The 20,990-nt window shown below is 37.0% G+C and overlaps 2 protein-coding genes across 3 annotated transcripts; both read right to left on the bottom strand.

Annotated features, from left to right (window-relative positions):
- Nucleotides 1–148: 148 nt before the first annotated feature.
- yme1l1a (YME1-like 1a) lies at nt 149–8,972 on the bottom strand. 2 transcript variants are annotated; one of them, XM_027149739.2, is made up of 18 exons: nt 8,813–8,972; nt 7,250–7,393; nt 6,590–6,767; nt 6,332–6,433; nt 6,074–6,183; nt 5,745–5,892; nt 5,454–5,561; nt 4,796–4,969; nt 4,522–4,674; nt 4,258–4,390; nt 4,088–4,150; nt 3,701–3,813; nt 3,433–3,588; nt 3,181–3,332; nt 2,944–3,070; nt 2,793–2,866; nt 1,614–1,700; nt 149–1,524 (listed from the first exon to the last, which is right to left on the bottom strand). In XM_027149739.2, the coding sequence occupies exons 1-18, from the start codon at nt 8,876–8,878 to the stop codon at nt 1,381–1,383; spliced, it is 2,232 nt and encodes a 743-aa protein (XP_027005540.2). In that variant the 5' UTR covers nt 8,879–8,972; the 3' UTR covers nt 149–1,380. The 2 variants fall into 2 exon arrangements, with proteins under 2 accessions (XP_027005540.2, XP_027005541.2); XM_027149740.2 differs by having other exon boundaries at nt 5,478–5,561; nt 8,813–8,971.
- Nucleotides 8,973–10,062: 1,090 nt separating this feature from the next.
- LOC113644864 (cytochrome b5 reductase 4) lies at nt 10,063–20,165 on the bottom strand. Its single transcript, XM_027150016.2, has 17 exons — nt 20,024–20,165; nt 18,433–18,551; nt 18,064–18,217; nt 17,326–17,426; nt 17,045–17,129; nt 16,139–16,174; nt 15,979–16,048; nt 15,684–15,741; nt 15,420–15,513; nt 14,564–14,596; nt 14,268–14,390; nt 14,016–14,156; nt 13,714–13,863; nt 13,294–13,444; nt 12,091–12,177; nt 11,774–11,935; nt 10,063–11,520 (listed from the first exon to the last, which is right to left on the bottom strand). Exons 1-17 carry the CDS (start codon nt 20,070–20,072, stop codon nt 11,466–11,468), a joined length of 1,668 nt encoding a protein of 555 aa, XP_027005817.2. The 5' UTR covers nt 20,073–20,165; the 3' UTR covers nt 10,063–11,465.
- Nucleotides 20,166–20,990: the final 825 nt, after the last annotated feature.

Here is a 20,990-nt window from a genome sequence, read left to right as displayed (position 1 = left end):
AGTCTCTAACAATTATGCTTTCTCTAATGTACTGCCAACAGTTTAATTATAGAGAACCGCTCAGTTAATTCTTTAGGATTTGAAATCTGACTAGAATATTTTACAGTTACCTTCACTTTTACTTACACACACACACACACACACTTCCCATATTTAGCACACTTTATTAGTTATTCACAATTGTTCATTGAAATTAGGGAAATAAATCTCAGTGAGGATTAATTCACAGAGCAAACACAGACATTTACATAGACTCTTATATACAGGGTTGCCATCACAGCTCCTTTACCAGCCACAAAACCATCCACAGCTAATCAAATACAGATGACTTCCATCAGCACCATGTCAAACTAATATTAAACAAATAAATAGGGCATTAAGTAAAATCAGACTTGTTTATACAACTAAATAACATTATCTAATATAAAAGTCGAAAGAATTTTTTTGGTATTTAATCCTGCAACTTTGTCAACGTCCATCACTTCAGCTTTTCTCGTTTCCAAGATGGAGGCTACTCCATATAAGAAACCAAGATCTTAGATCTTTATCTAATTATTGAAGTAATACTAATGTTCTGAAGTTACATTCTTAGTTATGTAAGGAAAAAGATTTAATGAATGAAAAAGTACAATTAACTCTACATTGAAGACAGCATAGACTTATTTGTTTGCCCCAAGACACAATGTATTCAGAGGGGATGTTTGTTTTCCAGATTAAAGACTAACTTAAATTGAGGTTGCAATTGTTTCTGGTATGAGAAAGCTGCAGCTGGAGTTCATTTAGAAGACCTATGGTTAAAAGAAGTTATATTAGATCAATAAGATCGGTCAGGTTTAATGGCTTTATTGAAAGACAGAAGTCTGTTTCTGTGGAATGAATATTTCGTACTATCATTCATGATCCCAGAGGGCATTCCTGTATTCTTATTCTGTTTTACAGGACTTGTAACAGCGAAAGGTGCACCAGATTGAAGGGGTAATCATGCCTTTCTGCACACACAGGATGGTCAAGAATTTTCAATGTCCAGCACTTTCCAGTATGCACTGGCAGGGTTCATTTGTCAGCAAGAGTAGCTGTTGTGCAAAAGTGGAAATAAACAATAAATCCACTCTTACATACTAAATAGGCTACAAAGAGGTTGAAAATGCAGGCATTTTTAAAAAGTTGGTTTGGGAAACTACAATAGTCCAAATAGCTCCATGAAAGTATCTCTGAAACATTCGGGACACAGAAATGAAAATTAAATAGAAATATTTCTCATTATATTATGCGTTTCTGCTGATTGATAGTGGAAGAACCGAAATGATATTAGTTTCCTTCCTCATTCCATCATTTCTGTTTAACTAAACGACTTCAGCTCTTTAGACATTCTTGAGGACATCATCTTGGGTCTAGAGATTTGCCCTCCAGAACCATCTGAATTTCTTTTGCATCCAGAGTCTCATAGGTGAGCAGAGCATCTGCCAGTTTTTTGTGCTCTTTGCTGTATGTCTTGAGGAGTTTCTTTGCACGCTCATATGAATCCTGTTGGGGAAAAAGTACAAGAACAGATCAGCATGTTCTCTCCTTAAGAATATGAGCATGCATTTACTGAGTGATCATGAGAAAGGTACCTGTAACAGCATCCTGACTTCCTGGTCAACCGCAGCTTGTGTTTCTGGACTATGTTTGGACAGGTCAGAGTAGGTCATGACACCCAGCTGGAAAAAACAGAGAAAGCAACTGATTCAGACTGATTACATTACACAGTGAAACAAGAGTGGAAAAGCTGCAGGATACAAACAACAAAATGTATTTAACTAAATGTATTTAAAGCCCAAACTTCATATTATGTTGGCAACAAAACTGCACTTAAGAACAACACAGACTGCTTTAGCCTAACAGTTACATATCACTTCCTGGAAATAACAAGGCCTAGTTTATACGGCTCTCTTGACAGAAGAAGAGCACTCTGCACCACAGTGAGGGTTTATTGATAAGTGTGGTGTGCAGACATGCTTTGCTGCCCTGGCTTGCGTTTCTCTAGGGAATTTCCCTTGTGTATGTTCATGGGCCACAGCTTGGAGGGAGGTAGGTCATGTTGCACAACAAGAAACAGAGGAAATTGTGTAACTTTTTTGCTTATGGTTTAAAGGTTTTAGAGAAGCATTGTAGTGAATTTGTTTCAGTTGCAAAGGTCATAATTGTAAACAAATAAAGCATAAATAAAATCCAAATACAATAAAATTTCCATAGTTTTCTATAGGATAGGGATAATGTCCCCCAACAAGCAAACAGTTGTTTCTAATGTGTTTCACGTTGGAATCTCACACAGGGACATAATCACTATATTGTACTTTTTAAATAAATAAATAAATAAATAAAAAGTAACAAATATGGTGCCTACGTTTTGTTATTCCTATAGTGAAACAGAACTTGCATTTCCCTTACTTTAATTCATGCAGCACTGCCCTCTAGTGTACACGCTTACATTAAGTTTAAAGAGTGACTTTCACAGCATTTTCCTTATAGGGCTACAAATTAATCAGACAAAATAAACATTAAATGACAGCTTAGATGAAGCCCTAAAATGAGAAGCATAGGAACCGTAGAAGAGCTTCTCTTTGTTTTCAATTATACTAAGCAATTAAGTGTTTAAATATTCTGAATGGATTTAACGTCTACCAGCTTCTGATTACATGAACTGAATATCACTAAACAGGAGAAAACGGGCAAATTCTTGCAACAAAACAAGAAACACTTTTTCAGAAAAAGAGGAGAAACTTGATAAAATATTTAATCAGTAATCATACCTTGTCACTCATTCCAAAGCGTGTAACCATCATCTTTGCGATCTTAGTTGCTCCATCAAAATCACTAGATGCTCCTGTAAAGATTGATCAATAATTTAGCATTTTAAAAATAAACAAACAACAACATTTTGCCATGAGTAAAGATGCTCACCCGTAGTGATGTATTCATCGCCAAAGATGAGCTCCTCTGCCACTCTGCCGCCCATACTAACATCCATCTGAGCCAACAGCTGAGAGCGAGTCTCACTCCAACGATCATTTTCTGGAAGCATAGACACCTGCGTGGGGGAAAAAAATATTACAAAAATACAGTTTTTCTAAGGTTTTTTTTTGTGTGAAATGGTTTTAGCATTCATGACAACAAAAACTGCATCTTCATGATAATTACATGACCAAGGGTGGGTCCTCGTGGCATGATAGTAGCTTTATTTATGGGCATTGCGTCTTTAGTATAATATGCCACAATAGCGTGCCCGGATTCATGAAATGCAGTGATCGTCTTGTTCCTCTTGTCGATCTCCGCACTCCTGCGCTCTGGGCCTGGGGAGAAATCGTCAGAACTCAGTTGCTGGCCTATTGTGAGAGTCAGGTTCCTCCATCATAATGTCTCTCCCATATGCACACAGTAAAAAAAACTTACCCATGAGGATCTTGTCTTTAGCAAACTCCAGTTCCTTTATTGTCACCATCTCCTTTCCATCTACAGCAGCCTTTAGTGCTGCCTGATTCACCAAGTTCTCCAGCTCAGCTCCAGAGAAGCCCACTGTTCCCCTGGCAATAATTTCTGCATCTACATCTACAAAAGATGCAAAAAATAACAGTTAATTAAAATTAGTTAAAATTATTCTATTATAAAAATTGTGGGGTTTTCCTTCCCACACTTCAATAATACTACAATATTTTCTCACCAGGGTCCACTTTGATTTTCTTCAAGTACCAGTTCAGGATCTCAGTGCGTCCTTTTACATCAGGTCTGGGGACTGTGACTTGCATGTCAAACCTCCCAGGTCTCACAAGAGCACTTAATGCATACACAGACACATGTACAAGTCAATAAAGAAAATGGAGCCAAGGAACTAAAATAAATTGGCTGAACAGGTCATAATATACTAAAATTAATAATTACATTTTTTTCTTTATTCAAGAGGGGAGTGGGAGCTCTTTATTTAAACACAATACACACTGGGTCCTACTGTTCTTGTTCTTTTTCTCTCCAGATTTTTAACAACAGGCCATTCATGCTAAAGTTTTAGGGAAAATAAATAAATCATGCTTTAAACCTTCCAATTACTTACTTGTCCAAAGCTTCTGCAAAATTTGTTGCCCCAATAACAATAACACCTTCATTTGGCTTAAACCTGAAATTATAAAAAATGAATAAAAAAAACAAAAAAAACAATACAAATTAGTGCTTATAAACATGTTTACTTTTATAAATACTTTGACATCCAGACAAAATACTAACCCATCCATTTCTGCCAGGAGCTGGTTAATGGTTTGACGTGAATATGGATGCATGGGCGACTCTATCCGTTTTCCACCCACGCTGTCCAACTCATCAATAAAGATCACGCAAGGGGCATTAGCTTTTGCCTCTTCTGCAGGAGAAAGAAAACAAAAGTACCACAATCTTATTGTGTTAGCCTGAATGAACAAGACATTGGACAACAATAATGTGGGTATGGATCAGAGGCATGGCTATACCATTCTCAAAGCACTTTATACTCACTGAATAGGTTTCTGATGCGACTTGCTCCAACACCCACAAACATCTCATCAAACTCAGATCCTGAGGCGTAATAGAATGGCACATCTGCCTCCCCTGCCACAGCTCTGGCAAGCAGAGTCTTTCCAGTACCAGGTGGACCAATCAGAAGGACACCTAAAAACATGGTGTTAATTCAGTCAAAGCCTTTAATGTACAATGCATTCATTTTATGGACCAGGTGATACGGTTTATTTATTATTATTTTATTTATTTTATTATTATTCTAGATCTATACCTTTGGGTAGCTTTCCACCAAGTGCAGTGAATTTCTGAGGATTCCTCAAGAACTCAACAATGTCTTGAAGCTCGCTCTTTGCCTCCTCCACACCTTTCACATGCTCAAAGGTGACATTCTTCATCTGGATTGGATCCAGTGCTGCATCCAGACCAGACGTGCTACGGAATCTGACTGTTAAGGAACAAAACGGAATAAGGGAAATTTGGGATTTAAATAAATAAATAACTGATGAAACAGATCATTAATAGACTTTTTAATTTTTTAGAATAACAGTGTTGACCAATAGCCAGACACATTTTAAAACTCTCTTCACAGCTATTTAGAGGAAGGAGGTAACAAACGATAAACTGTGATATTTTTTAATGATGTTACAGGCTAGTGTAATGCAGCAATATGAGAAGTGAGCTATTAGACAGATTTTATAACAGATTTATTAAACATCTAACTAATAGCAGTCATACTACATGTACTGTACATACTAGACATGACTCATTTATATACACACCAAGTTTGTATCAGTTTGAAAGTGGTCAGCTTTTTTTGAACAACAGTGTGTAGATTAATCTGGAACAAGCAATACACTGTGAGAACTCTAAGAAAACACGTTTTGTGCCATGCATCCAAACACTGAGAACAAGTAAGATGAGAAACAAACCAGTATCAGAAAACGAGCCTTTACCCGAGAGAAATGGGGTTCTTGACAAACCATAGATGCCAACGAGCAGGAGGACAAGCAAAATCAAACGAGTCCTCTTAAGTGAATCTGTCAAAAACAATAGTATTTCTTGTGAGAGATGTAATTTTCACAAATATTCTTGTCTTGTCAAGGACAGTCTTCATAAATGCATATTAATAATGGAAGTCAGCACTAAGCATTTATGGTTTAAGCAAAGCAAGACAAATGTTCAATAAGTAACAGCATCACAAATTATTAAAAGGGTCGTGCCTTGGGTCTTCTGCATTAGGGTTTGAGATTTCAGGAAACCCTCTGCAAAACCAGTTTTAAAGGCATCAAGCTGATTCTCTGGAAGATTCCTGCGTTTCACTAACTGGTCAAGACTCTCTGTATCAGCTTTATCCCTCATAAGAAGACCCTGTTAAGGAGTAATGTAGAAAGAGACAACCAAGGGTATACAAAAGACAGAAAGAGAGAGAGGGAGAGAAACACACTCTTAGACTTTCACTAAACAACTATGACACATCGTTCAATTTCATATAAACACACTGTTTCTTGTGTTATGTTGCTTAATTATACACATCAATACTGCTCCTAACCTTCATAAATAGTGGAGTATAGCTCTCAGATTCTGCTGGACTCTCGTAGCTCGATTGAAGGCGCCTGGTCTTGGCCCTCAGAGTCTTAAAACCACGTCTTTGGACCGACACTTTTTTAAAGAGACAGGGAGAGACATTGCATGGAAAAATCTATAGAGTACAATGAAAAGTTCTGAGGACAAGTGGCTCAAGAGTGTTAAATTACAGCAAGACTTTTGACGTCCACTGAATAACATTGGTTAAAATTTTGTGAATTACCTTGCAAGTGCTGAAGATCTGAGCAAAGACCCTGAAGCGGCCGTGAGTTTTGTCTATGGAATATTGGATTGCCAAGGAGTCCTGGCATACTCTGAGAGAAACCTGGTAAATCAAACAGTAAAAATCTAATTATTTTATTGTCAAAATATAAAATAAACCATCCAACACACCATGAACAATTGGCGGTCAGTGACTTTCACTGCAATTTTAAAGCCAAAGCAACATCTAAAAATAACACTGGATTGTGGAACCTCTTACCATGTTTGTTGTGAAAAAAGGAATCTCTGGAGGTGTGAGAGGTTCTCCACCTTGAAGATCGAAGACAGGCCCTAAGGTCGGAGGTCTCGTTGGGAACTGGTGTGGGCAGCAGCCTGTTTAACAGCTCAGTGATTCCATTTAGCCTCAGCTCTGAGATCCCCAGGTCTTTATGATTAAGCTGCAGGATAGTCATTGAAAAATATGAAAATGTTTGGTGTTCATCAATAATTACAAGTTTATCTATATGTATAAAAACTTGTGTTTGTGCTTCAAAGTTTTGTTTAAAACAGTTAATAGCAAGTAATCGTGGATGGCAGATAGCTAATCCTGTGAAAGTATGTGGTTCTTGGCCTACTGACACAAAATCACTTGCAGCTGGATGTTATATCTACAAATAAATTACAATAATAAGGGCTTTAAATAGCCCTTACTGGCTATTTAAGGCAACACACCACATTGTTGGTCCACTTTGCAAAACTAAAAACTATAGCTCACCATTTGATATTTACATCTTAAATCTGGAATCTGGAAACATATATAGTGTTGGCTCATAAAGTTACAGTTATTATTCTTTGCAGTGTGCAACATAAGATATTAAATTATAAATAGGTAAGAGGATCATGTGTAGTGTTAGAGGGATTGTATAGTGCTGCTGTGTACCTGTGTGTCAGGGGCATGGGACAGTACATCCTGATCAGCTGAAAGCTCTCTGTGTAGACTCTGAACTGCTGCGGTGGCAGTGGAGCTGGCTGACACTTTCAGTGAGTGTACAGCATTGATAATATGGCTCAGTGGCACAGTTACCTGAAGGACAATATACAATAAAATGCTCAATAATTCAGACTACACTTCTCTCAAAGTAGGGTTTGTGTAGCATAGCCAGGGGGTTGCCATTGTATAACTTTAATAACAAAGATATTAATACTTTTATTTTGTAGTTATGTTTAGATGACCATAACCTTAATATAAAAAACAATAACAAGTAGGTTTAGGTACAATTTTAATAACATGTCTGCGAGTGGTAGGTTCTACGAAATATACAAAGCCAAATGTAAATATCATTATGAACATTTAAATAAGTGCTAATAGTATTTGAATATTCCGTTAAATAAGAAAGGGGGGGAGAGAGAGAAAGAGAGAGAGAGAGAGAGAGAGAGAGAGAGAGAGAGAGAGAAGAAATTGAGACAGCTACACAAACCAGCAATGGCTGCCTAGCTTCAGGAGCATTCACCGCTCAAACACACTGACAATACTAACAGTAGTGATACTGAACTAGCAACAAACTGAAAACAAAAAAATAAACAAAAAACAAACAAACTTGATGTTTAATACCTCCAAACATCCCGTTGGCTAAAATTAGCAATATAAGCCATCAAATTAAGATAGCTACGGGTACTCACTTACAATTGTAAATATTCTAGTATTAATAAGAATGTTAGCTTAGCTATTATAGCTAAACATTTTAGCTATAATAGCTAACATAGCTATTATGCATTGTCTTGTATAGTCTGTATTGTCCTGTCTTGTATAGTATAATGTTATTTATGTCTGTACTTTTTGAGTCACAAACAATTGGAACCAAATTCCTTGTGTGTCAACAACACATGTGGCCAATAAACCTGACTGATTCTAATAGCGTTAATCAGAATGTTAGCTTAGCTGATATAGCTAAGCTAACATAGCTATTATTACATTGATCAGCATGTTAGCTTAACTATTATAGCATTGGTCATCATGTTAGCTTAACTATTATAGCATTGATCAGCATGTTAGCTTAGCTATTATAGCATTGATCAGCATGTTAGCTTAGCTATTATAGCATTGATCAGCATGTTAGCTTAGCTATTATAGCATTGATCAGCATGTTAGCTTAGCTATTATAGCATTGATCAGAATGTTAGCTTACATAGCCGGCAACACCGGCAGCTGTTGCATAATTGAGGACTAGCATGTTCACACTAGGTGCACAGCGAACTTTGCTAACTTTGCTAACCAACGTTAGTCAGATAGCCATTTGTATCCCAGCGTAACTGAATTTCACATTTACTTCAAGTGCTTAGATTAAACCCTAAAAATGTAATAACTTTTAACGTCCCCATCAAATTAAACTACTTATAAAAACAACTCGCAATTCTCAGAGCAGCAGCTAGCTTGATAATCAACTGACCACTGTTTTCACACTCAGTCAGTTTACAACAGACAAAACACACAATCTCATCATACCTGAGGCTGGAAAGATGTGGTTAGAAAGAACATTTTGATAAAAACCGGAGAAGATCTCCGAACCATTAAAGGGAAATTCGATCCTCTGCCCTTTTGTTTTCTCCTCTAAGCTAGCTAGTAAAATACCGTCACCAAAAGGTTGCCAGGTCTGAGAGAAAAACACAGCCAGTAATGAATCAGGCCAGCTCAATAGAACCAATTGAAACCACCAAATTTAGTATACTATTGTAAAATGTTTGTAATTTCTTTATACGATATCTTTGGACAAGAAGAACCATTTTTTAAAACCAAACACTTAAAATTATTTTGTGTTTGCTGTCGCAGGAGTTCCGTCTCTTGTACCTTTAGAGAGTTCTGTATAGTTCACATTTTACCTGGCAACCTGAAAGTGTACATTTTAAAAAGGTATTTGGAGCTTCTGGACCACTGATGCACCCTTTGCACCCCATTTTATTTATTTATTTTAAACCGATATACTTTTTACCTACCTATCTAATAAAAGGTATCTAATAAAGGTACCACATTTTATCTCATTTTTTTAAAACAACTGATCAATTGAGGGTTAAGGGCCTTGCTCAGGGGCTCTACAGGGCAACCTAGTGGAAGGGGGAATCGAACTCACAACCAGGTGGAAGGGAAATCATTTACAGCATTTGGCAGATGACCTTATCCAGAGTGACGTACATAAGTGCTTAAATCTATAGCATTGAACACATTGAGAACTTTGGCAGGTTACAAACCAGCAGGGCAGCTGCATTTTGGATCATTTGCAGAGGACGGATTGCAGTCATAGGTAGACCTGCCAGCAGTGTATTGCAGAAATCCAGTCTAGAAATGACGAGACTGCACAAATACCTGAGCAGCCCGTGTGGACAAAAATGGCCGAATCCTTCTAATGTTGTAGAGAAGAAACCGACATGAGCGAGTCACATTAGCAACATGAGAGGAAAAGGACAGTTGATTGTCCATGGTTACCCCAAGGTTGCGAGTTGTGGCTGAAGGGGAAATCAGATCGTTGTGCAAGGAGATAGCAAGATCATGACCTGGGGATGAATCACCAGGGATGAACAGCAGTTCAGTTTTGCTAGGATTGAGCTTTAACTGATGAGCAGTCATCCATGATGAAATTTCTGCCAGACATGCTGAGATCCGATCAGAAGCTGTGGTATCTGAGGGTGGGAAAGAGAAGATTAGTTGATAAATCAAACTCACAACCAGGTGGAAGGGGGAATCAAACTCACAACCAGGTGGAAAGGGGGAATCAAACTCATCTCATTGGTAATCCATACCACACCACACTACAACACCCCCAAATACAACACTTATATTATAAACACAAATATTTGCCGTACATAAGCAAGTCCTATTACACAATTTATAGTTTTCACAGTTAATTTTTTATCCTAACCACACTATTTAGTACATAAAGAGGTGACACCCAAGCAGCTGACACAAAGTCTCCCTGTTGTTCACATTACCCCAAATCCGCTGATCTGGCAACACCGGCTACTGGCTTCTTAGCTGTCCCGTCAAAGCCAGAGTATTAAACGCTTTTAACGCACACTGCCATCTACTGGACATCACCGCAGGCGATCTCAAAACCAATCAATTCCTTGGGTTAAAAACGTTAAATTTAAAAAATATATATATTTTACAAATTAATTAATTTCCCCTCTATGTACTGGTGTTAAATTTACACATACATACATACATACATATATGTACCTCAGGCCTCCTGCTGTCCTTCTTTACAAAATATCATGCCACAATTTTTTTTACATTATGTATTATTTTATTAGGATATTTTGTACATTTTATTCATTTTGTTTACAATTCCAAACTCATTGTGTCCTGCTAAATCGGACAGAACCCTTTGTCTTATAATGTAAGCTGGCTCACTTGACATGGACTAATCTGGAGACTCGGGTAAGACGAGCGAGACGAGCCTGGGTCTGTCCTCTACACAACAAAAGAAAAAAGACAAAAAGCTAAAACATTACTAGTCTCTGCTTTAGTGGTTCCACTTTTCCAGTGTTTAAGTGCTAGCTGCAATTAAAACTTAATAATCTAACAAACATCCCTGCATCTCTGAAACTACTTTCACACCCAAGATCTGGGTTAACAGTTAGGCCTTTTCTGGTATAATGATGTGTTTAAGTTAAAATAATAAATATAATATATTTATGAAAATGATCACTTTAGTTTCATTTCAGCTCACAGTTTGTGAATCTGCACAGTTAACCTTTCAATTGAATCTGGCATTTTAACCTCATTTACATCTGCATTTAGCATTATTGACCACATAAGCTGATCGAGTGACATCTAAATTCTGTCAAAACAAAATGATCATTCCATATAACAAAAAATGTAAATTGACAAAAAACGGCAGTGATATATCTCACAACTGTCGATGGAAAATTCCTTCAAGAATTTACAGATGAAATAAGAGCGGCCCATGACAGAAGTATGACCCGAAAGCATGACATGCTTAGATGAAGTATGTGCATAGGATTTCCAGACGATTGTACAGGAGCACTGGTATTTGAGCATTGCTGAATTCCAACCTCAAATCTCTCATCGGGAGTTTACTAAATGCCTCTGCAGTGTGTGATGCATAGAAATCTTTATTACAAACTCTTAGGGACTCAGTACTTCAACTCTTGAAAGCATGAATCTCCTTTTCACTGAATCCCTGCTGCTTGACCAGCCTGTAAGATGATAAGCGAAAAAAACTTATGACAGATACATGACGTTTAGAAAAATTTAAGTGACAATCTATATTTAAAAGTTCCTGACAGCAGATAAGTGTTTATTTTTCTGTGCCAATCGTCTATTACAGCAGGACCTCATGAAGAGGTTACTGATTTCTAGGATTATGTATAATATATTCTTTAATAGTAATGTAGTTCGGTGTTCAAACTTCATATACAAAATATTACAGACACAATCTCCAATACTTACTGCACTGCCAGCTCAGTGAAACCAGTTGGCCCACACACACACACAAAGCACTTGGAGTCTGTGGATCTTTCCAAGAATGCCTGCAGCATTGTGGCATCAATTCGTCCTTTTTTACCTGTCCATGAGCCCACAGGCTCCGAAAGAACGTATTCAACCTGAAATCTGTCAAAAGGCAGGTTTAAGTGCTTCTGTGCTGAAGTAAATGTTAATCTGATCGATTCACATCACAGCTTATTGGTTCTTATATGAAGTCAGTAAATGGAACATTCAACAAGTTGCTTATTGTTGAGTTAGTAACTGGAGTAAAAAGCCTTTACCTCTCGTCCTCTGCACACAGCTGCTCCAGCTGAGAATACCACAGGATGTCTTTCTCTTGCCGATTGAAGAACATCAGCTTGGTCTTCCTGAGGGGGAAATGAAAACATTATTATACACAGGAGATTGTGCTCTGCACCACACAAGTACAAGAAAAGCCAAACGTATGGGAGAAATATGAAACTGTGTATTTTGGCTAAAGTTAATAACACATTAAATATGAAAAGACTTCTTCATTGATATAAATAAAATGTAACTATTAATTAGGAATTAGTTATAATTCATCTGTAGTCTTTTAAATATTCTGCATAAGAGATATTTGATCAAGGACATGCCTGATCATTTCAAAAGTGAGTCTTTCATTTACAAATACAGAAGTTTGTTATTTTATTCCAGCTTCAAGGTAATATCTAAGCTCGAGTGTTTTTTTGTGGTGGATTTCAATTTAAACAAGTACCGTATTTCCCGCAAAATAAGCCGCACCTAAGAGCCTTAAATTTTCTCAAAAATCAGCCGTGTGCCTAATAATCCGGTGCGCCTTATGTATGCACTGAGTTCCAAAATCTGTAAAAATGTTGTGTGACTTTGGTAAGCGCTCCGCTTGATTGACTGTCGGACCATTTCCCACTGACACAGGGACGTAATACATACACTTCGTACGCTGGCAGCGATAAACCAATCAGAGGACATTACGTAATACGTACAGTACGTACGCTTACCTCCGCCACACCTCCGGTAGGTATCCCCCAAAAATGGCACCAGTGAAGAGACATGCTTAAGAGGCACAATTCAAACTACAGGCTATCAGTTAATGCGGTTGTAAATGGGAATAGAGCAGCTGCGAAAGAATTCAACATCAATAGTAGAATCAAGATCAACTAAACTCACTGTTTTGCTTCTGTTACCTTCTTTGTAGACCGTATGTTTTAGCATGTGCCTTATAATACAGTGCGCCTTATAGTGCGGAAAATACGGTATATTTGTATTCAAGTTCTATAATAAAAGATGAATTAAGCTGCATAAAGAATTGCTTTTATAATTTTTTATAATTAAAAAATGCTTTTAGAATTGCACACTGGAACCCTAAAATAAACTCAAGATTTTTACAGCAATTATAAAAATGTATTTTAAAAAAACGCCACCACCCACAAGGCGTATTAAAGTAATCCCTAAAAGTGCTGCACAGTTAGGTAACTCCACCCAACCTGACAGAAGGCAGGTCCTGTAAGACGAGGCAGAGGAGGCGAGCCATGGGTGTGAATCCAGTGCCAGCAGCTAAGAGGTATAAATGAGTGACATCACGCAGACTTCTGACTGTAAAGGGACCTTCTGGGCCGCTCATGGACACAGAGGCTCCTGACAGACAACAAACAATTTACAGGTGAAGGAACGATCATAAATACATACAACTTTAAATTGACATTTTATTTGTAGAAACAGCTTTAAACAGTACAGGAATGAATGATTTTTGGAACTAAGACAAGCAAGAAATTTCATACACTTCATAAAGTGCATGCAAAATACATAATGGATTCTGTCAGGGATGTCCTTAAATATGTACAGTAATATCACCAGGATTAACAGGACACACACAAATACTATACATACGACACACGTATACACACCGATGTCAAGGTTGTCTAAATGTTGTGTGAACACTCCATCAGGATAGACCTTAATCATCAGATAGACTTCAGAGCTCAGTGTGTTGCTGGATTGAATCTGGGGCATGAGGATCTGGTCTACTGGTGTGTAGGGCTTTACTACTTCACTGCCTGTTCATAAGAAAACAGACATTTAATACGTTTAAGAACAGTACTTGTACAGAATGCAGTTTGTATAAGAATAGATCTAATTGTGAAATATATTATATAGATAGAGGAATCGATATATTTCACGTATGTTGAGAGAGTAATTGAGGAATTACCCTGAAAGGAAGCTTTGAGGTAGACATGTCTCCCCACAGGAACGTGCATGTGTGCTCCAGGGGGTAACCGGAAACAGAAGAGCTGCGTGTCATGTGTAACTTCTTTCTTTGAAACCAATACACAGTCTCTGTAGAACAGTCCTAAGTTTCCAAAACAAGTTTCACAGCTGCTTTCACTCAACTGATGTATGAACAAAGTTACTAATTAATGGCAGTTTTGTCAGACACACAACGGACAGGCAGCAGACTTACCCCGGTGTTTACTCTGAATAAATGAGTCATGGGATTCTAGGGGTTGACCCACTTGTGTCCACTTGGCTTTGAGCACTTTGTTCAGGAACACCTCGACCTTCCCGACCGAACTCACTGCCTGAACTGCCAATACAAGAAAGAAGAAAAATGTCAGAACACAATGAATCTAACTTCAAGTACAGATTTTAGTTTGAATATGCACTGTTTTAGGTTATGAATTTCAGAGTGAATATTTTAACTCTGAATAGTGATGACAGGTTTTGTAGATAAGTAACATAATAAAAATAACGACTTACCATTAACATTTTCTTTTACTTCGTAAGAAAGACCTAAAAATCACATTGAATACTGTATGTAAAGATATAATACAAGCAGCTGGTCTTAACTTTGCTGTCCACCCTGAACAAGTTTAATATTAACATATACAAATACATTAAATGCATTCATGCATTTTGTCATGAAATTTTGAGTTGAATATTGGTTTTTATTTAAAACGTTAACCATTACCTGTTTCCCACATTACCCAAATTGTCTGCTAACAGTGATGCCAGAAGGCAATAAACTCTAACTTAACAGAGCGGTGCAGCAGCTCCTTGGGCATTTAGTCTGTCCTACTCTCTCACCTCCACATCTTAGCAAATCATGTTCCAAAGCTTCTGCATACTGCTGTCAACACCATCATATTTTCATCAATTCTTAGATCATTTGCTGGACGAGGCGAATATTTGCAGAAACTAATTACTGTAAATCAGGTTCAACTGCTGCATCCTGAGTCCTGTCTGTTTTTTTCTTTGACTAACTCTGAAAAACCTTGAGTGACAGGAGAAGCTTTTGCTCTCCTGTTTTAAGGAGCTAACAGCAAAAATCTTGAGAACCTCACATTTTTTTCCTCCTATTAAACCCGACTCAACAGTGTAATCCTATGACATCTACAGTATTCTGTCACAGCAATAAATCAAATACAACACCAACTTACAAAATAGCACTAGAATCGCATCGTCTTTTTTCATTATAAATACATTATAACTGTCATTATAAATACATATATAAATGTTTTTCAGGGTGAAGTTTTCTTAGCAATGTGACAAAACCCTGAATAGTGGGAAGCATTGTGTGCACTTTGAATGTAAAAATAAAGATCACACAACTCACTCCAGTGAAGTAGATATGACCAGTGTCCTAAGAGCACCTCTATCCGCAGCATGTTTCCTTGAAGGTCCACGACTGTACAACCAGATCTCGGAATCTGACCCAAAGGGAAAAGAGGGAGATGAGCAAGAGGAAGACAGAGAAGTCATAGTGAATGAAAGGGAGCAGTTTAATACATGAGAGTTGAGCAGACAAACTGAAACACAAATCTCTTTCTCCTTATGACAACATTATTATAGTGTACTGACATGATGAAAACAGTCCAACCTTACGCTTGGTGTAAATAACAATATTAACGGTTTCCTCTGTCTGGAACCAGTCATATCTATGAAATGAAAGAAAAAATATACATTTCTATAACTTTTTCTGGACCATGCTTATAAATATAGTATCCTTTGTTAAACACATTTATTACCTACAGCTAATAATTCTAAATCAAGTGTTCAATAAAGCCAAAAGAGCCTCACTGGAATCAACTGCATGCAAGATACAGGGCTTTATATGAGTATGCACATAAAAGCATACAAAAGCCTGATAAACCTGTATGATGATTCGAGCATACCGAGGGCGGTTGTCTTTCGGCGCTTGAGCGGCTGCTGAATCCAACAGCAAAGAAGCAGGAGGTCCAAGACCTGAAGGAACACTTTCATTTGTTATTCAGACCTTACAACTAATATTAATGCCTAAATGAATATTCCTTAAATGCAAGCTTGCATTCCTACCATTCAGGTGTGTGTTCTCAGCTTTCTGTTGCAGTGCTGTGGGAGCAAATAGACATCTTATTATCCACAGGTACAAATGATGCACAGCAAAATGTCATTTTGTTGTAACTCGTCACTTTGTGAGGTTTCACGTCATGTCTTAATAAATTACTCTTACACAGTCAGCACTCAATAACAAATTATAAACTTTTCTGTTTTACTTTTATGATTCATTTACACATGAATTAAAAAGGTGAGAACGTTTCACTCAAATTACAGACACACAACAGTGTACACACACACACACATATTATATATATATATATATATATATATATATATATATATATATATATATATATATATATATATATATATATATATATAATACACTATATTACCAAAAGTTTGACCATCACAACCATATGCTTTCTAAACATCTCATTCCAGACTTAAACATAACTCTTGGCTGTTATAATAACCTCCAATCTTCTCAGAAGGCTTTCCACTAGATTTTGGAGTGTGGCTTTTGAAATGTCACCCATTCAGACATTATGAGTATTAGTGAAGTTAAACACTGATGTCAGCTGAGGAGGTCTGGAGTGTGATCCGAATTTCCGTTCATCCAAAATATGATCAGTGATGTTAAAGTCAGAGCTGTGCGCACACTTCATCTTCCACATCAACTTTGCTGAACAAGGACTTAAATGACCCCAGTCATTATAGTGCATATTTGGTGCCCTTTATTCTAATAAAGGTAAACTACAATGCTATAGTATACAAAGGCATTCTATATAATTCTGTACATGCATACATCTTTGTGGCAAGATCAGGTGTCCACATACCACTGGACAGTGGAATCTCTTCTGCTTAAAAAATATTAATCATATAACATTAAAGGACATTTTTAGAAAGAACTGGTCCTACCTTTAATTGCTGTACTGGCCTTTACCACCATTCTGCCCACCAGACACTCTTTCAACATGGACTCATAATTCACCCAACGGTGGACCTGTCAACAGACGTGGAGCACAGTCTCTCAACACATCTGTAAAATCTACTCAGAAAAAATGTTTATGCGATCATGATTCATTGCTGTACAATGATAGTGATAAACCTTACACAAGCAATATTTCTAGTACAATATTACTAATCTACAGACACTATGGATTCTTTGTGTTAGAATCATTTTGCAACTTCTTATTTACCTGGTCAAACAAGTCAGTGCCATCAATACCAGCTGCCTTCATCAGCTCCTCATCCCCACCAGGGTGAAAATCCATGTACGCACTCACATTATATACCATACCTGTAATAAAACACAGAGTCAGAAGAGCACAGTCTGATATAAGGATTTATCAAATGGCTGATGATGAAGTTTGGTCACAAACACTGAACACATCTGGAAGATCCAGTTGAAAACTCTTTCTAAATCTGACCAGCTGCCAATGCACAGCCTGAGTTGGTCTAGCTGGTAAAGAAACAACTTTATGAATTACTGCTACTGTGTGCACATTGCTCCTGTAGCACTGCTGTATACAGGGAAGTGGTAGCTCAGTGGTTAAGATGTAGGCCTACTAATCAGAAGATTATGAACTCAAATCCTAGGATCACCAAGCTGCCTCTGCTGGGCCAGTCAACCAGTCTGACCAGCTAAGCCTGTGTGTTGACAGCAGGTAGGACCATACTAGACTTAATTCAAATATATAAAGCACTATTTTGAACGCACTGTTCACAAGGGTGGAACTAAACTATTTTAAATAAACAATAATCTCCTGTCTGTGATCAAAGTTTTATCAATTCTTCAATATAAAGTGATCTCATAAAGTAACAACCTGTTGCATAAACAACATCCAAAAACTGTCTGTTCATTCTATAAAATCACCAAAAAAAGAGGAAATAAAAGAGTGAGACTTATCTAGATAAGACCTTAATCTAGGCCTCACCTCTTATACATGTCCAACAGTCATCTCTTGTGTTGTGTTTCTTTAGTTCCTCTTCTGTCACCTCGATCAATCTCCCCTTGAGTCCAGTCAAATCTCGGCCACTTTTAGTGAGCCGAATCCAGTCCATAAGACTATGACCTGGCTTTAGTGCCACCTAAATATACAAAAACATTCTCAGTTCTGTGAGTTGTTCTTCTGATATTGAGACAACTGAGCAAACTGAATTCTGAAGTTCTAACTTGACTGATGACAAGCTGGCACTAACTGGGTATATAAACAAAATCATCTACATGAAGAGCCAGATTGTTAGACACAAGTTGACAATTGATTAAACAGCCAACACACTAATTACAAGACAAAGATCCAGACCTTGTTCCTGGGCTGTCCTGAGGAAGCGACTCTCTGCTGAGAGCTCACAGCAGGGAACGACTGTGACGGCAGGTTCAGCATCTCTACTCCTCTACAACAGCTCAGATTCACAACAAACACTGCAGTCACAGGGTTAGATTTCAAGCTTTACAGCAAACTACAACTTTACTCAAGCGGAAATGTCAAGTTGAGTCTGATGACATGTGAGTTCCTCAAAGCCAGAGCAGTTTCCCCATCCTACAGCCATCATTCTGCAGTTAAAGCTTCTCACCAGCTCTATCAAACCAGGTTTTTAACCAAAATCAAACCAATCAGTTTCATAATCATCGTTCTTTTCACTTATGTCTAATATTATAACAACACCACCGGCTAAGGTGCGCCTGTTTTTGCTGTTAAAAACAAACGTCGCATAGATATGACGACACGACACTGTAATCAACAGCGCCCTCTAGCGCTAATATTTCAGCCTCACTAAAATAACGTACAAAGCAACGTTACTAAATATTAAGCACTATGCCTGATATTGCTAAGAGTTTTTGAGGCTTTTAAACTCATACACTTCATTCTTCCTTATATAATCTTTAGATTAGCAGATTAAAGCAATTCCATTCATCATATAACAGTAATACATTGGCAAACCTTTGAGATTATATATTTATAGTCTTAAATATATAAGACTATAAATAAGACTTAAAAATAGTTTAGACTAACAAATATCACTAATAGCTCGATTATAATTTTGCCCAGGTGTCTCATTATATCTTTAAATTAATCAATTTTGCTTAAAGATTCACCGTTATATTGATTGTTATATATTATATAGAGGAAAGACAACATTGATTAAATTGATTCACTATTATCCATCCTTTGTTTTTTGTTTTTTTGTTGTTGTTTTTTTTTTTGTCCTGCTTATCTAGGTTACATCCTGAAGTCTGTCTCAGGGGAATCAGGGCACAAAGCACAGGACATATGCTGGACATGGTTCCAACCCAACACAGGGCACAATTACACCTAATTAGAGATGATAAAACCACCTATGTATTTGTACTGGGGAAGTCCAGAGACAAGAGAGAAACATCCAGAGTGTGGAGATTATGCTGCATGCATACAGAGCAATGCCAGGAATCAAACTCATAGCCTTGGAGGTGCAGAGCAAGCAAAACAATTGAATATCATTATTCATATTTTTTTTCTATAAATAAAAACAAATTAAAGAAGATATTTCACCTTATTTTCTTTTTAACATGTAGGAATAATGTAAGCCAACATTGTTGTCTTTCAGCACTATTGACCACACTGATTTATTTCCTGTAGTTGTAAAGTTCTCTTCCATAATCCTAATGAAACGATTATGTTTGGAGCAGCAAAACCGTGTGGATGTGCAATTTTACTGAAGACTAATCCAGGACTCCAACTGGCAAAATTCTTATCCAGAAAGAACTTTATATCAATTCAACTGTTTAAAATTGTCCATAGTCCATTCATGTAATTTACATGATAATAATTATAAATGATAAAATTGATAATAATCATCATTTTGACATCAGGGTGTATTGTAGTGAAGTGTAAAAAGAAAGTAAAATAGCCTGACCTTCAATCAAAGATGAAAAAAAAGACTGATAACATCTCTCATCCTCCATCTTCACATTTTATCTTGTCTGCACTTCTTCTTTTATTATTCCATCAAATTAGTCCAGGCCTGGATTCATTAGGATGTTACTCTTCAATCAGGAATTCTAGATTTTACTCAATCCCTGTCTATTTGTTAGTTTCAAGAAGATTATCAGTGTGAGGTTAATTATCATTCTAGATGCAAAGTCACATTTTAATTAAAAGTCACCCAGTATGGCATGTGAACAGTACTTTAATGAAGACTTGTAGAGGGGACATTTGTACATCCTTCATGGCTAATCTGCTTAGTGTCACCAACAAGATCTGGGAGAGAAAGCCTTTAAGAAAAACGTCAATGTAAAAGTCCTTAGTGAAAGTGTTAAATCACTATTGATGTATTTGGAAGTCAAGTGCAATAGTTGCCACATTTACATAATTGATAAATCCCTATTTAATTGGTTTGCTATAATCCTGTAAAATATAAGGAATGCTATACATTATTTCTGCGTGTACCAGATGTACTATAAAGACAGAAATAAATCAATAACTACAAATTAAACACCCCTGTTATTGTTAGTAAATCTATTGATTCTTATATAAAAGGTGGATAGCATTATTTAAATTTATATTTATATATATTTATAAATTTTAAATTTATACCAATGCCCACAGAAAGGGCGAGACAAGTGTGTTTTAGTTTGTTAAAAAGAAGAGAATCCACTGTGCAATTTTAAAATTTTGTTAGGGAATGAAGCCTGATGATCCACTTCCCAAGCATTAAGCAGATGGTCTTTATTTTAATCACATAGTACAGTGGTGACATCAGAGAGATGTGTTTATGATGATTGTGAGTGATGAACTTGATGTAGATTCTTCAGACATGTAGTATATTGGGGTATGTAAACTGTGCAATTATTATTGGAGGAGTCTAATTATTGAAAGACCTT

The sequence above is a fragment of the Tachysurus fulvidraco genome, chromosome 3, assembly GCF_022655615.1.
Source record: "Tachysurus fulvidraco isolate hzauxx_2018 chromosome 3, HZAU_PFXX_2.0, whole genome shotgun sequence".
Classification (NCBI taxonomy): Eukaryota; Metazoa; Chordata; class Actinopteri; order Siluriformes; family Bagridae; genus Tachysurus; species Tachysurus fulvidraco.
The sequence above is the reverse complement of the archived record's forward strand: the minus strand, read 5'-3'. Positions and strand labels throughout refer to the sequence as shown.